The 16155-nt window shown below is 38.8% G+C and overlaps 1 protein-coding gene across 1 annotated transcript; it reads right to left on the bottom strand.

The window, feature by feature from the left end:
• Window positions 1–1789: 1789 nt before the first annotated feature.
• Window positions 1790–8070, bottom strand: gid8a (GID complex subunit 8 homolog a (S. cerevisiae)). The gene is made up of 5 exons (XM_058390751.1): window positions 7962–8070; window positions 7228–7383; window positions 5606–5802; window positions 4973–5170; window positions 1790–3224 (listed from the first exon to the last, which is right to left on the bottom strand). Exons 2-5 carry the CDS (start codon window positions 7346–7348, stop codon window positions 3051–3053), a joined length of 690 nt encoding a protein of 229 aa, XP_058246734.1. The 5' UTR covers window positions 7349–7383; window positions 7962–8070; the 3' UTR covers window positions 1790–3050.
• Window positions 8071–16155: the final 8085 nt, after the last annotated feature.

Below are 16155 nucleotides of genomic sequence, written 5' to 3'. Positions count from 1 at the left end.
CACTAAGCATAGTGTTACAATGCTTGTAGTTAAGATTTGATTACAACCCTACACATACACAGCTTCACTTTATTAAATACACATTTTTTATTTTGCAGTCTTACACCATGAACAGTTGCAATGTTAAGTGAAATAAAAAAACAAACAAAAACAAAATACATCCTTTTTTACTTAAAAAATTAAAGTCAAGTTTTAAAGTAAAGTCACAAAACAAAATATATTTTACTTAAAAAATTAAAATCATGTTTTAATGACAAACCTTTATTGAAACTATTAGAAGCTGGTTTTAATTTTCATTCAACCTCTAAGTTGTTGGCTGGTTATATACATGACTATGTCATTTAATTAAAAGTATAAATAACCAAATTCTAGTGCAAGCCTTCCTATGAGAGTGGAGGTTATTATAACAGCAAAAGAGAGGTTTAAATCTGAAATGAGATGGTCACAAAGCTCACATGGGTGTGTGATGGTCAGCTGTCCACAAACTTTTGGCCATATAAAGTATACACCCATCAGGCATAACTTTATGACCACCTGCCTAATATTGTGTCGGCCCCCCTTTTGCTGCCAAAACAACCCTGACCTGTCATGGACTGTGTATTCTGACACCTTTTTAACAGAAGCAGCAATTTCAGCAATTACAGCAACAGTAGCTTATCTGTTTGGATTGGACCACACGGGCCAGCCTTCACCCCCCCATGTGCATCAGTGAGCCTTGGTCGCCCATGATCCTGTTGCTGGTTCACCACTGTTCCTTCCTTGGACTACTTTTGATAGATACTGACCACTGCAGACCGGGAACACCCCACAAGAGCTGCAGTTTTGGAGATGCTCTGATTCAGTCGTCTAACCATCACAATTTGGTCCTTGTCAAACTCGCTCAAATTCTTACACTTGCCCATTTTTCCTGCTTCTAACACATCAAGTTTGAGGACAAAATGTTCACTTGCTGCCTAATATATCCCACCCACTAACAGGTGCCATGATGAGGAGATAATCAGTCTTATTCACTTCACCTGGCACTGCTCATAATGTAATGTCTGATCAGTGTATAGCCAGCTAATGATAGCAAATGAACAAACTTTACCTCGCTATGCATTTTTAAAAATAAATAAATAAACTCAATTGGATGCTACACTGGGCTAATTGGACTGACATACTGTACTGTATAGCAAAGTCATCGAAGAGATGAGAGAAGACTCTTATGAGTACTGTAAAAATCTAAATATTTTGGTCTTGGAAAAGCAAAGTATGAATACGGAAGAATATTTGTTAAAGTCCCCCAAAACAGCTTCTTAGCTACGATTAGATTTCCTCAAACCAGTGATGAAAGACTGAAAAATAAAAACAAACCATGTTTGCTGCTACTCTACAAGACCTATCTTTGGGGCAGGATATATATCTAGAGAGCATTTAATTGCATCATTATAGAGTTGAGCTGATATACAAAGATTTTTTTTTATCTGCAAAAGTGATTATTAATGTTTGCATGTGTATATATTCACACATACACTTTTTTTGCTGAACTAGTAGCAAAGCCCTATATTTCTATAGCGGCACCGTTTGCTGTTCATGCTCGTACAAGCTTCTGGAGTGAATTTGGATAGGAAAAAAGCCAGAACATGAGAACTGCTCGACAGGCATTACAGGTAGGACATGTTCGGAGGTTCACATTTACATACTTAGACCTAAAACACTGCTGAAGCATGTGGCATGGAAAAGACAAGACACACAATTTGTTTCAAAGAAATACTTTATTGTACCTGAAAATTTGACTTTAAAAACAGGAGGCTGAAGAATGTATTGTTGAATAAATAATGTAAAAATTACAACTATAAATAAACTATAAACTCCAGTAGCATGTACAAACCTAAAATAAAAAAGGGTGATGTAGCAAATTGCAAAGGCATTAATGAATACATGAATTTAAAGTAAAAATAGCTTAACGTGTGAAAATCTAAAAAAAAAATAATAATAATAAATTAATTAAAAAATTAAAATACAAACAAAAAAAAAACCCCACCCCCATTCACCTGCCTGAAATGTTAATTTTGTTTTTTACCATTTGAGCAGGCTCATTTCCATTCCATGTGAAAATACAAGGATAGTCTCTCTCTCTCTCTCTCTCTCTCTCTCTCTCATACACACACCTACCTTACCCTAGCCAACCAACACAAGGCACAGCAGAAAGTCCAACCAGAAAACCGTGCCTCCGACAACAGACCAATTGTAAAAAGCACAAATTCGGACAAATTAAGTGTTGATTCCCAGCGTGAAACAATTCTGGAAAAATAATTTCCATCTAGAAAATGACTTAAACTTAACACTCTCGTAACAACTAGTGGTGTAACTCGCCGGCTTCCGCACGATAAAATTTCACTCCTGTAGGCTTTGAGTAGATATTTGACGATGTCACTGAATCTGCTACGATAAAGTTTAATTTAGTGGCCTCCATTCCAGCCTGAGGTACACAAGTATCAGTGTTATTAGCAAAAAAAAAACTTGCTAGCTTAGTTACACATTAAGTTGGGATAATTTTTTACATATCGGTTGTCTGACTTTTTATAATAATCGATTTTTAATAACAACTTGCCTCAATTCGTTTCAGAGGCTGTCTTTAAATCGATGCATTGATCCAACCTGTTTGATCGGTAGCTGATTTTACACTTCCAATTTAGCCATATAAGCAGCACTGAATGAATATAAATTTAAATAAAAATAAAAAAAACCCAAAAGAAAACAATAAGCCAGTACATAAAAATAAGATGAGGTGAATATTTGCAAATAAAAGATCAATAGTACAGAATTATTTTTCATTCTGAAAATGGGTGTCCAGCTAAATTCATTTCTGATATATATTCACTTTGATTAGCATATCTGCTTTCAAAATATAATACAATATACAGTTAAGTTAGTCCTCTTTTATGAGACGCAAACAAATTGCTAGTTCATATTCATATATATGTATATGGTCCGTTCACTGACTGCTTATAAATAGGGGGAAATGTTACAGTATGGCACAGATGTCCATGTTTTTTTTTTGCCACTTCTTACTTGGGATCTTCAATTGTGCCCTTACTAAGGTCTGTCATTTTGGGGTATTTGACTTTTTTCTGGTCAAGTTCATTCTGTGCCCATAACAAGAGCTTCAGCAGCTTGGCCAGTTTTGGTGTTGACTCCCTGTTCTCATAGTCGAGTACTGCCTGGTTCACCTCACTCCAAACCTGTAAGAGGAGACACAAAATCATGCCACCTTGTGGATAAGAACCAGAACACATTTCTCAAATACCTGTTCAATTAACAGACCAAAATCTAGTCTTGTTTATTTCATTCTTTATTCAGTTTTTAATAGAAATTACACGCTTTTTATATGAGCTCCCAACCACTCCCGTTTTAAAGGCCTAAAATTATTGGATAATTATATACTGAATAGTCATTATCATATGGCTGCAAATACCTTGATGTCTGGAACCCACAGACATCACCAGACACTGGGTTTCTTCCCTTTTGTTGCTCTGACAGGCATTTGTTAACGCTGTCTTTAATTCCTTTATGTTTTACCTTGGGTTTTGTCTTCAGCAATGACATGCATGCTCAACTGAATTCAGGTCAGGTGAATAACTAAAAACACTCCACCTTGCTGTCAAATTGTGCTTCAGGGCATTGTTATTCTACTCTTTGAACCACTGTCAGTCATGCATTCCCACACCATAAGATGCGGTAGTATGCGTCGATCAGCTCGTTCCCTTCTACTTACTCTTATCTTCTTATCATTCTGGAACAAGCTGAACTTTTTTTCTCATTTGTCCATAGCTGTTTCAGAACTTTACAGGCTTTTGTCAAACTGCAATCTAATCTAAACTCTAAAACTCTCCTCTCTCTGTTTAGAAACAATCAAACTTGCGAAGAACTCCCTGTATGTACTCTGGTGACGTCTTCTTTTTATTATTGACTTTAATTTAGATATGCCTACTTCCTAGGTGGTGTTCTATATCTGGTCAACTGTTGTGAAGGGGTATTTCTTAATTATAGTGCCCTTCTGATGTTCCTGAGCTCACCATAATAACAATTGCCATCTTCTTTAGATGTGACAGATCTTGATATTAAAGCTAATAGGTTCCAAATGCAAATCCTGTGCTTAAAGTCAACTCTAGACCTTAAACTGTTTACTTTTAAGAAAAATAATAATGAGGCAATGACAAGCAATTGGTCATGGAACAGCTGGCTAATATATTGTCAATTAATTTTGTTCACTTAAAAAAAAAAAAAAAAAAAGGGTGCTGGAACATACACTTTAAAAGCATGCTAAAATACACGCTATACAGCTGTATTTTGAACTTGTATATATTTATGCAAATTCAAGTCATACTATGATGTACAGGTGAAAAATAATCTGTCAGTGTCCAAATATTTATGGACCTGTGTGCATTTGTTTATTAAACAATATGGCCAGAAGTCTGTGGACACCTGACTATCACACCTTCATGGACTTGCTGAACATCTCTCTCTAGATTTAAACCCATCTTTGTTGTAATAACTTCCAATTTTCTGAGTAGGCTTTCCACTAGTTTTTGGAGCTGTGAGTATTTGAGCTCATTCAGCCACAAGAGCATTAGTGAGGTCAGGCACTGATGCTGAGGTGAGGAGGCCTGGGGTGCAGCTGACGTTCCAGATTTATTCTAAAGGTGTTCAGTGGGATTAAGGTCAAGGCTCTGTGCAAGCCTCTGAAGTTCTACCACTCAAACCTTAACTTTATAAACCTCAATTTGTGCACAAGGTAGGATAAATACTGGAACATGTTTGGGTCTCTTAGGTTCTGTGAGGGTAACAATACTTCTGGCCATATAGTGTGTAATACCTATACACACACCCCCCTTTTAATGATACACACACACACACCTCTCTCTTTCGCACAAATACACACACCCCTCCCTCTCTCTCACTCACACACACACACACACTCCCCTCTCACCTTCTGTCGCTGCATCATGTTAAGAAGGTCTCCAAAAGGTGACTCTTCAGGGTTGTCAAAAGCAAGCAGAGCCAGAGTTCTCTCCATCTCAGTCAGACACTCTCTGCTCTCCTCACCTTGTTCAGCCAATTGTGACTGTGCAAACTCCAGTGCAGCCTCTGTCTCCCGCAAACGGATAAGCTCAATCAAATGCTGCTGCTGCAAGAGGAAAATATATTTTAGTGCCCTTGGGGTAGGTCTCTCTTCAATCTCTACTTTCAGAAATTGAGATGGTCAAATGTCAAACTACAGTCATGGGAAAAAGAAAGTTCACTCTTCTTTTGTTCTAGGTTCTTTTATTTAGAATTTGTTTTTAAAAAACAATGCAGAACAACTTTTAGCAACAAAAACCTGAAATAAACATTTTCTATAGGAGCCTGTCATTGATTCAGTTGAGTTTAATCTCAGTTAAATGTAGTAAAATGTGAGATATTTAGCAACAAAACAGACTATTTTTATATACAAATATTTTCTTTCTTATACGTACTCGAACATGAAGATTATTCTCCAAATCTATTTCATCACTACTTTTTGTGTTGTACTAGGCCTATGGTCCTTGAGCGTGCTGTGAATGATAAAGGATAACATGTTTACCTGAAGATGGAAGTACAGATATCGGTTGGTATCCAAGAGTTCTGGATGAAGGCTGTTAATGAGAGAGATGGCTTCCTGAATTTGCCCTTTCAGAATCATCTCCCTGATCTTTATCCTCTCATCCAGCGAGTCCAGATCCACACTGGGCTCAATGCCTGACTCCATCCGGAACTTCTCTGCAGCCTCTTTAAAACCCTCTGTGAAACACAAACACCAATCAATCTAGTGGTAAATTATTTTCATTACACCAATGTATGACGTAACTGATGACGGTGTTTACAAATGGTCTGCTATCATCAAGGAGCTCAAATTCAGCCAGTGCTGTCAGTCACAGTAAAAATGATGAGCTTAACAATCCATATGCGTGTGGTCATCTGCAAAAACTGTCTGCTGTTGTTATAGCCAAAATCTAACATAGAAATCCCAATAAAATACGTTGACATTTCTACTTTTAAAATTTTTTTCTGACCTTGTCTTGGTGGTCTACTAGTAAAGTATACACCACATCAGGTATAGTTTCTGAAAACTTGGCAGTAACTTTTTTTTTTTATTAATGTGGGGAATTTGGGAGTCTTTGTCATGTTGCTTCAACCATTCCCAAACAATTTTTTGCAGTGTGGCAGGGGGCATCATCCTGCTGAAGAATGCCCCTGCCATTAGGGAATACCCTTGCCATTTAGGGGTGAATTTGGACTTCAACAATGTTTAATCAGGTGGCACATTTCAAAGTAACATCCACATGAATTCCAGGACCCGAGGATTCCCAGCAGAACAAAGCATCACAAATCGTGCATCCTGGTGACATCGCATTTCTGTCAAAGCCTGGATGAACTTTTTTTTAGCAACCTGTACTATAGTAACCCTTCTGTGGAATCAATTCAATTTATTTGTATAGCGCTTTTAACAATGGACATTGTCTCAAAGCAGCTTTACAGAACTATAGAAACAGAGAAAAACAATTATACTATTATTACTAATTATTAACCAATTATACTACTAATTACTACTATTTTATCCCTAATGATCAAGCCTGAGGCAGCGGTTGCAAAGAAAAACTCCCTGACATGATATGAGGAAGAAACCTTGAGAGGAACCAGGCTCAGAAGAGAACCTCATCCTCATGTGGGTGACACTTGACAGTAAATAATGTCCTTTCTGCAACAGTAACCAAGGGCTCATGAGGAACTATTAGGTCAATGTAGTTTCTGACTTCATTATAGTCACTAATTCTATGCTGTCGCAAGCTGACAGATGTACCAGCAGTTCTGTGACGGTGTGATAGTCTCCAAGAATCAGACCAGAAAGGCAAGCCACTGGGAACTGGGAACAGCCCAGAAGATCTACGACTTTGAAAATGCTCTGACTCGGCTGTCTACCCATCACAACTTGTCCCTCGTCAAAGTCGCACAGATCTTTATCCTTGCCAATTTTCCCTGCGTCCAACAGATCAATTTAGAGAACTGACATTACACTTACTGCTTAATATAGCCCACCTCTTGACAGGTGCCATAATGATTGCTGTTCACTTCATGGGTGTTAATGTTATGGCTGATTGGTGTATACTATAAAGTATGAAAGCAAATGCATAACTGTAGCATAAAATCCCAATGAAACTTACATACCAGTTACTAAATAGTTCATGATGAGGCGGTTCATATCTGCTCTTTGGATGTGCACATTATTCAGTTTCTCCATCCATTCCTCCTTCGTGATGTCTTCAGGCTTTTCCGCATAGCTCATCATGGATCCGTCAATCGGAGTAGTTTTCCGCTATAAAACTGCAATGAAAGTCGAAAGAGAATGTGCACCGAGATTATTAGGCATCTTGTGAAATGAAATGCTTCAGCTTTAAACTCTGTGACACCCTTTTAAGGAGCTGAGACATCAGGGATTTCTTCTCATGTGCATGCAACAGTTGGTCAGCAGTGAGTGAACGAATGAAAAAGCAGCTCGAGCAGCGCGAGGCGGCGTCTCGTCTTTCCGCGCTGTTTTCAGACTCGGGTCGTTGTTCAGTTAAACGCGACTTAACTAGACTTCACTTCAGGACAATCCGTATTAATATCCAGAACCACTATCGCCAAGGAGGGCTTAATGCTTTTAAAGGACATTTGCGTTAACTCTGATCAATTTGACATCCTTTCCCTCGGTGGAGAACAAAAATAATGGCGGACTCAAGAAGAAGCAAAACAATCGAGCCTGCAACTTAAAACGACTGTCCACTGAAACGACACGAAGAAGCCCAGGCTGTTTATGACCAAATGCACGTGTAGATGAATAATTCTAACGACAGTTCATTTATTTTGCCTGGAATATGTAAAGAATAAGCGTTTATGTTAAAATAATAAAAAATACTTACAAAATAAGTATTGACGATGGCGGTGGGCCTGAGGATGAAATCACGCGATAACACACTGCGCTTCAGAACGAGACTTCAGAGAAGCTCGGAGATTGGCCCGGGCGGTGATGTCATGGTTGCTGTGGCAGAGATGTTTGGGTTGCCAAATCCTTTGTTTGTGACCCTCTCAATCAAACGGAATACAGTAATGATTGTTTAAAATGCTGTGGTAGAGAAATACAAGGGTTCTGAACCAGTCTTATATAATCCATATAAAATGCTAAGGGTTTTGTCATTAGTTTTTTTTTTGTTTGTTTGTTTTTTTTAATGGTGGCCTATATATATATTATTATATATATTTATAATATTTTCTTCCATGATATTATTAAGACAGTTAAAAACAGTTATTCCTATATGTGTTAATTAGGCACGGATTCTAGGACAATGCGTTTTGTGTCATTTGCTTTCCATGTCGAAATCAAATCTTACGAAATCTGTGATCATCAAAAATGTAGACAATACAATCATATATCAGTTCCTTATACTAAAACAATTAATACAAACTAAACTACATTCTATTATGTCGCATCCGGTGTTTATAAATGACAAGCATATCTTTAAACAACGACTAGATAACAAAATGTCATTTTGTTCACCACGTGATCACCATAACATTAAATTCAGCTCTCACCATAGGAAAAAAATCCGCCTAATTTTTTGATTTCCCCTCACGCGCACACTGATCATGCTTGTGATATTTGGGTGATTTCATCATTTTCAACCCATAAAAGAGAATAAAGAGATAATTTCTCTTACCGAAGTTATAATGAAGAAGAATAAAATAATTGTGTTTATATATATATATATATATATATATATATATATATATATATATATATATATATATATATATATATATATATAATATGCTCATTTGCCCCGAGATTAGGCTGTAATTTATTTAAAAAAAAAAAAGAAAGATATTTCTGATATAATCAGCTCTATATCAGTGGACTAATTCACACACACGGAATATTTCTGTGTATCCGTTTTATTCACGTTTTGTTTCAGGCATCACGTGTTTAAATGATCTAAAAGAATAAAAAAATGTCACAAATGTAAAGCTGTTGCAAATTAAATGGATCATCTAATGAAACGAATCTGCAGTCCTCAATGTAGCTATATAACATAAACAAAGTAATTTAGGAAACAAATCAGAGTTAAAACAGAACATCTCCCAGGATGTGTGCACACTACAGCCTCTGGTCCTGCGGTAGAAACACGCGTGAGGTGACATTTTGTTCGAGGTTTCGTTGCTTGACAATCTTGTACATCTGCTCCTAGGCGTGAGTCTGCATGAGGATGTAGTTCTTGGCCAGCAGCAGTGTGGCGATCTTTGACAGTTTCTTTGCTGTCATTATTTCTCCTGTACGGAATCGCGGCCCGGAGATCATCTAGAGCGGCGTTCAGGTCGCGCATGCGCCGTCGCTCGCGCGCGTTAACGGTCCAGGCGCCAGCTTTCAGGATTGACAGTAGATGCAGAGCGATGCTGGACCCGTTTGTAAGATTTGTCAGGGGAATGAAAGCTTCTTTCGTTTTTGTTCGTTGCAGTGGAACCCATGTGTACTTCTGTTCCTGATTTTTCCGAGACGGCACCGACGAAACACACACTGCAGGGTGACCAGTGGCCGAAACCGGGTCCGAAACTCTTTCTACCTGCGTTCATTGTTTCAGAAAACAAAGCCATCACCTCCACCTGAGCGCCTTAACTGTCTCTCTGTGCTGCTTTATTATAAAAACTCCCGAGACCTGGAGATTAGTAAGCCGTCAAATCAGGGAATAAACACAAACTGTTTTCACACACTTTGTCAAAACACGCCACAAACACTGTATTAATGGCACAGAGCAGAGAAATACTGGGCGGGAGATAGTTTATCTGCAACTAGATCAGATGAGTCGCAGTGGTGACCTCCGTTTGTTATTGTCGTTGAATAATATTTTCACAGTTTTCATAATCCTCAGGGTAAAAGATTATATCGGATTTCAAAGCAATATAACCGATCAAAACAACCTGGTGTTTGTAATCCAGCCTTGTTGAGTCCTTTGTCTTTGCAGAGATTTTAAAAATATATATAATTTATGGAACACAACTGAACTGAAAGTGGAGATAAAATAATAATAATAATAATAATAATAATAATAATAAGGAGAAGAGGAAGAAGAAATCAGCTGTATTTATACAGCTCCTATATTTAAATAGGTTAAAATTCAACAACAACAACAAAAAATAATTAATCATCTTATACAACAACACCAAGAAATCAAGTGAGCAGCACAGAAAGTCACAATGGTACAGACACACTACATGTGATGAAGTGTTTTGTCCATTACATAAATATGAGAAAGATAGTATCCAAAGATAATATAAGGTATCAACGACCAGGCCTCCTGCAGTCTTTGCGAACAAATCCTTTAAAACTTTTAAGTTGAACTGAGAAGATAAAGGTGAGATTTTACAAAGGTTATGTGGGAGTGATTTCATAAGCACTGAAAAATGTGCCATCTATAGCAAAAAGTCTAAACCCAGGGATTGCTAGCGGGCACAGCCTTGTGTTTGTGTGGAAGGATAAGTACTTGTACTGAATATGGCAAAAGAATTGCAAGCAGAATTTTTAAATAATGGGTTAAATATGGGTTGAAGCTTTATTGTGTGAGAGAACTCGAACAGTCAAAATTAGGAGGTGCTGAAATTAAGGTTATGAAATGAAGGCCAGTAATAACAGCAGTAGTGATGCAGTTTAAAGTTTATATTTAGTAAACAAGAGTTGTCCTTAAAAAATGTGTTTTGATAGTAATATACTAATATGTAGTCCTTTGAATAAAATAAATACAGTTTTGATTTATTAAATTAGATTCAATTTGATTAGATCAGATCCAACTTTGTTGTCATTGTGCAAAGTACATGTACAAAGCCAGTAAAATTTAGTTAGCATCTAACCTGAAGTGCATGTTGGTATAATTATGTTAAAGAATACTACCAAACATGCCAAAACTGTTAACAAACATGACAGTAAATGTCTTTAAATATTAATTACACTAACTAGCAATGTTGCTGCATTGAGGAAAATGGTTTTATCATCAGTTCAGACCAAGATAAAGCTTTTTGGCCAAAGCACTATGTGTGGCACAGACCTAAAACTGCCCACACCTCAAAACACACCATCCTTACAAGGAAGTATGGTGGCATGCTGCAGGGATTCTTCTCATCAGCAGGGACCGGGCATCTTGTTAGAATTGCTGGAAGAATGGATGGAGTAAAATACAGGGAAATACTGTGAGAGAACCTGCTTCAAGTCTTCACCTTTCAGTAGGACAATGATACTAAGCACAAGGTCAAAGCAACATTGGAATGGAACAAAATCAAGAAAAAAATGATAAATGTCCTACAGTGGCCAAGTCAAACTCATTTGAAAACTGTGGTTCACAAGCATCACCCAAACACCCTGAAGCAATTCTGCCATGAGGAATTGGCCAAAATCACTCAAAGACACAATTTGCAAAGTTGGTACATATTTAAAGCTGTTATTTCAGCAAAAGGTGGCTCTACCAAACGTAATTTGTTGGTGATGAACCCTGCAACTTATTTCAGTTATTTGTTTTTTATAACAAATATTTCAAAACATAAATCCAATGTCACCTTACCACAACTGATTTTGAGTTTTAATGTTTTAAAATAAATTATTTTAATTTTTTCACATCACAAAAACCTGCCATTTTAACATGGGTATGTTGACTTTCCCTGGTGTCCACTTCATATCATGCCTTTTTTAAAACTATTTTTCTATTAATTCCAGAAAAAGGAAACAGGAGGCTGATTGGCTTTTTATGCTGATTTGATTTCTGTTGAATAGACAATATAATAAATGACTATATTCTTCCCACTTGTGAGAAATACCCTAAATGAGGCAGATTAATTAGTCATCATTTTCAAATGCAAATGTCTGTGATTAGAAATTAGACCCTCACTGTCTCTTTGTAAGGAGGGGGTTGATGGAATGCAATCAAGCGTTCTGTAGAAACACATCTGCTTAATGGGGGATAGAAGCTCCAATTTGTTGCTACTAACAATGTTTCTAAACATTGCACATTTCTGTCATGTGTGATCAGTGAATCTGAAACTATTCATCTGCATTTCATAAAGGTTAAAAAGAAACATTATAATGAAATCAAAACTTTTGAATACTATTATAGTATTATCTGAACAGGCCAGAAACTGCAACCCATCCACAGATCACAATTAAGAGCTCTGCCCATATCAGGAGCGCTGTACAGGGGGATGGTGTAGAGAACAAAGCATAAGAGAAATAGATGGGTAGAGACACAGGGTTGGAGGGTAACTAATATATTAATATATGGAAATTAAAGCATGAATAAGCGTGGCAGGCAAACCCATCTGCACACACACACAGATGCTGACACACCCTCAGATCAACATTTGCATATGACCTTCCACCCTGAGGGGGTGCCTAGCCTAATTTGGGTCTTTTAAGATGCAGGCTGCAGGTAATCTGTTCAAATATGGCAAAAATGATTATGGTAAATAATAAAAACAGACTATCAAAGCACAGACTATGTTCAAAATGTCCTATGAAAAATGTGCATTTTGGAAAATGCCTCAGATGTTCAGGTAATGAGTCAATAAAAAAATCTGTGAGAGGCAGACATGTCAATAAGAATTACCAAGAAACAGAGAACTAAAAGAATTTTCAGGACATATGATGTCATTACTGCTTCATTTAACAACACATTAAAAGCTCTGAATGTACCAAATGATAGGAAATTTTATGTGAGTGTCGTGTGCACTATTGACCTGTTAATTCACATAACATTATGTCACTAAGTTAGAACAACACTAATAACATTATAGCAATTCTCAGAGTCAGATGCACAAATTTCTGTTTTCAGATTGATTCTAGAACAGCCAGATCAATTTTATCCACAGTTTCTGCTACTAGCCTTCTTATGTCACTCTCCAGATAAACCCTACTGGAGTGTAGATCAGACCGACCCACTCATCTTTACGCCTCACACCACCCGCTGCACTGTGGACTGTTGGTGATGGGGAAGGGGGGGGTCTTCGACTAGTTAGTGGGGTGAAAGAAAAGCCGTTGCCGGGCGACTGAATCATGGTTGCCATAGTAAACTTGAATCAAGCAGCTGAGCCAATCATCCGAGACCATGTGGGCCAGAGTGGGTCTCGTGCTACTCAGAGATGCACACGTGGGAGGAAGATTGGAGAACAGAGGATGCAGAGGGTGGAAGGCATGTGTGGGAGGGTGTGGGGTGGGGTGTGGATGGGTGGTCTGTCAAGAAGAGATGGGAGAGAGATGAGGTAAGGGACAGGGAGTAGGAGTGAAACACCAGAATGGATTTAATGTCCACTTCTGGGGATTGTCATCTCAACTAACTGGGTCAACAATTTGACCCAATTTAAATTGAGAAGATAATACCTGGAATAATATTAAAGGGATACTCTTAATAACATCTTTTCATTTTTTTTTTTTGCATAAATACAAATGCACTGTGTTATTTAGTTGTTTGATTTGGAGTGAATGCTAGATTCAGTCAGTTTATGAAATCATTAAAATACATGAACTAACATTTAATAAAGGTACAGTAGAATGGCTTATTAGCAAATAATTCTACGAAAGTGTTGGGGGGGGGGGTTAGTTGATAGGTCAAACACTTGGGCCTTCCCAGAAAGAGGCCAACAGAGGTTGTTACAGAAACTAAACTCTCTCTCTAATGTCTTATTAACGGGTTTTTATCTTGAATTCTCGTAAATAACAATACCGCTCAGTCATATCTCTCTGCATGACTAAAGGCGAGCTATTGCATTTTCCTTCAGCTCTGTGTTGTGGTCACGGCTCGTTGTAATGGAGAGGCCCCCGCTCGGACAGTCCACTCAAAGAGCCTTACAGCACAGCGGCCAAATGAATGGAAATGAATGAGCTGCGGCCGTATTGTAATGCAGAGGGAGAGACGGAAGTGGGGGGCTCCTCCCTCCATCACCCATAAAAGGACAGTCCCCCCTAAAAAACCAAGAAACCGCACCACGTTTTAGCAAATTTCCGGACACTTCACCGAGCTGCACCTTCCTAACGGAATAGGAGAAGGCCATGATGGAGACGCTTCAAAATCCGAATAAACGGAGTAAGAGTGTCTAGCATGTAAATGAGACTGTAAGGTAGTACTGACCGGCGGAGAAATGTACAGAGTGCTGTAGATATTCGGCGCGGTGATTTCGAGGATGGTGTATTTGGTGTAAGGAAAAGGATGAGATCAGGTCGCAGTGTGAGGAATGAGCAGGTGCCTGCGCCATTTTGCTTCTTGTTGACTCTGCGTCGTTTAATCAGTGCTGCATAACCTAGCTTATATGATTACAAGCTCAGTACTCTGCAATATGCTCAGATCGTAGGCTATTTTTTAAGATCAAAACACTGTTTGACGAATCTATTTAGGATTCATTTTTACTTATTTTCAGAGTTGATGAGCCCAGATTGATTCCAGTTGATTTAGTTTATTTGCAGCCTGTGTTTCAGTGGCAGTAAAGACAGCGTGGTGTTTGGATGTGGAGACTGTATAACCTACTATTCCAGTTTTTCTTTTTAATCAAGTGATTTTGCTTCTCCGTGAATGTCAGTGTCGCTGATTTTCAAGGGCATATTCTCCTGATGGGGATTTGGTTATAACGGGTTAGAAGGAGGGGGGAGGGACTCTCGGTCCATGTCATGACGTCACCTTGTCCCAATGTAATCCTCTTTGCGCCGAGCCTTATCATCAGCAGAGCAGGGTGAGCGCACAAGGAAGCGCTAATGTCTGCAACACTGGACCAGAGCACAAACAGCAGAATTGAAGGTTGCGGCACAGGGTGATCACGAAGGGAATAAGCTACATTTTGTGCCCGTTCGCCTCGAATCGAGTGCGCAAGTCCGGCGGGATGCAGGGATAAACGGTCAGGTTGAGTGAAAAGACCCACGGCGAAGGAACCTTTGTTTACGGTGATGCTCGAGGACCGGCTCGGTGCCGTGACGTTTTTATGATATTTTTTTGCTGGGATAAAATTTTGGGGAGGGGCTTTGAAAGGTTTTATTTTCATATTTGAGGAAAAGAATTGTTTACCATCCTAAATGAGCAGAAGGATGCAAGCTACCGACATCAACGGGACTGAGATTTATATGAATCATTTTTATGATGAGGTTTCCGATGCGACGGTGGATAGATAGCGCGCCTTTTAATTTCTTTAAATGTTTATTGTCTATTTAGATTAGGTGCGATTTTAGGCCTGTGGAACGCATCGATGAATAGGTATGTCGGTGATTTTAGGTTTTTGCAGTAGAGATGGTCAGGGGTGTCTAAAAAAGCCTGGTTGACTGAGGGACAATAGCGGTGGCAGCTTGGATGCGAGCTGCACATTTCAGTGATTCAGTGAATTAACAGTCAATAAGAAAAGGCCGACGGCCTGCTTTACTACAATGCGCCTGCAATCGACGGTTTAAGGCTGCGCTGTGTGCATCGGACATGAACGAGCAGTGATACGGAGGGATTGTTAATCGTCAGCGATTTAATGCGGCAGATTGCAGCTTCTCCTGTCGACCCCGGGCTCCAACTCTGCGTGTTCACGGCGGACCTTGATTTAATATCCGATACAATTAAGGCACGCGGTGAATGCCAAGAGAGGCTCCTCGAAAACTGCGGGATTCATCTGAGATGTTCTGGGCAGGAATGAGCGGAAGGCAGCGAGAGAGATGTAGAAATTACAGCGCCACGAATTTACATGCGCTCAGCCTACACGTTTACGGCAGCAGGTCCCCCCCCCATTTTTCCCCCCGATTTTTTTGCTGGTTGCCCAAGAGCGGTGTGAGGCAGATGCATGATAGAAATAGCAACTTTGATAGCTAGAGCCCCTCCTCCATTTGAAAGCCTCGCTCTTAAAGTCTGCTCACATTACAGTAAACGTGTCATAGAGCATCAGATGGCTAATGAGCATCAGATGGTTGAGCTTTAGCCTATAGCTCTGTGTTAAATGGCCTGAGATTAGGTTTACTGTAAATGGCTAGATAATGACGAGCGCGTCCATTAGAAGGCAACGAAAAAAGACTTCTGGTATTTTGTATGATTTTGTCATCGTGTGTAGGGAATATACGTGTATAGG

The sequence above is a fragment of the Hemibagrus wyckioides genome, linkage group LG05 (genome assembly GCF_019097595.1).
Source record: "Hemibagrus wyckioides isolate EC202008001 linkage group LG05, SWU_Hwy_1.0, whole genome shotgun sequence".
NCBI lineage: Eukaryota > Metazoa > Chordata > Actinopteri > Siluriformes > Bagridae > Hemibagrus > Hemibagrus wyckioides.
Note: the sequence above shows the minus strand (reverse complement) of the source record. Positions and strands in the feature narration are given on the sequence as shown.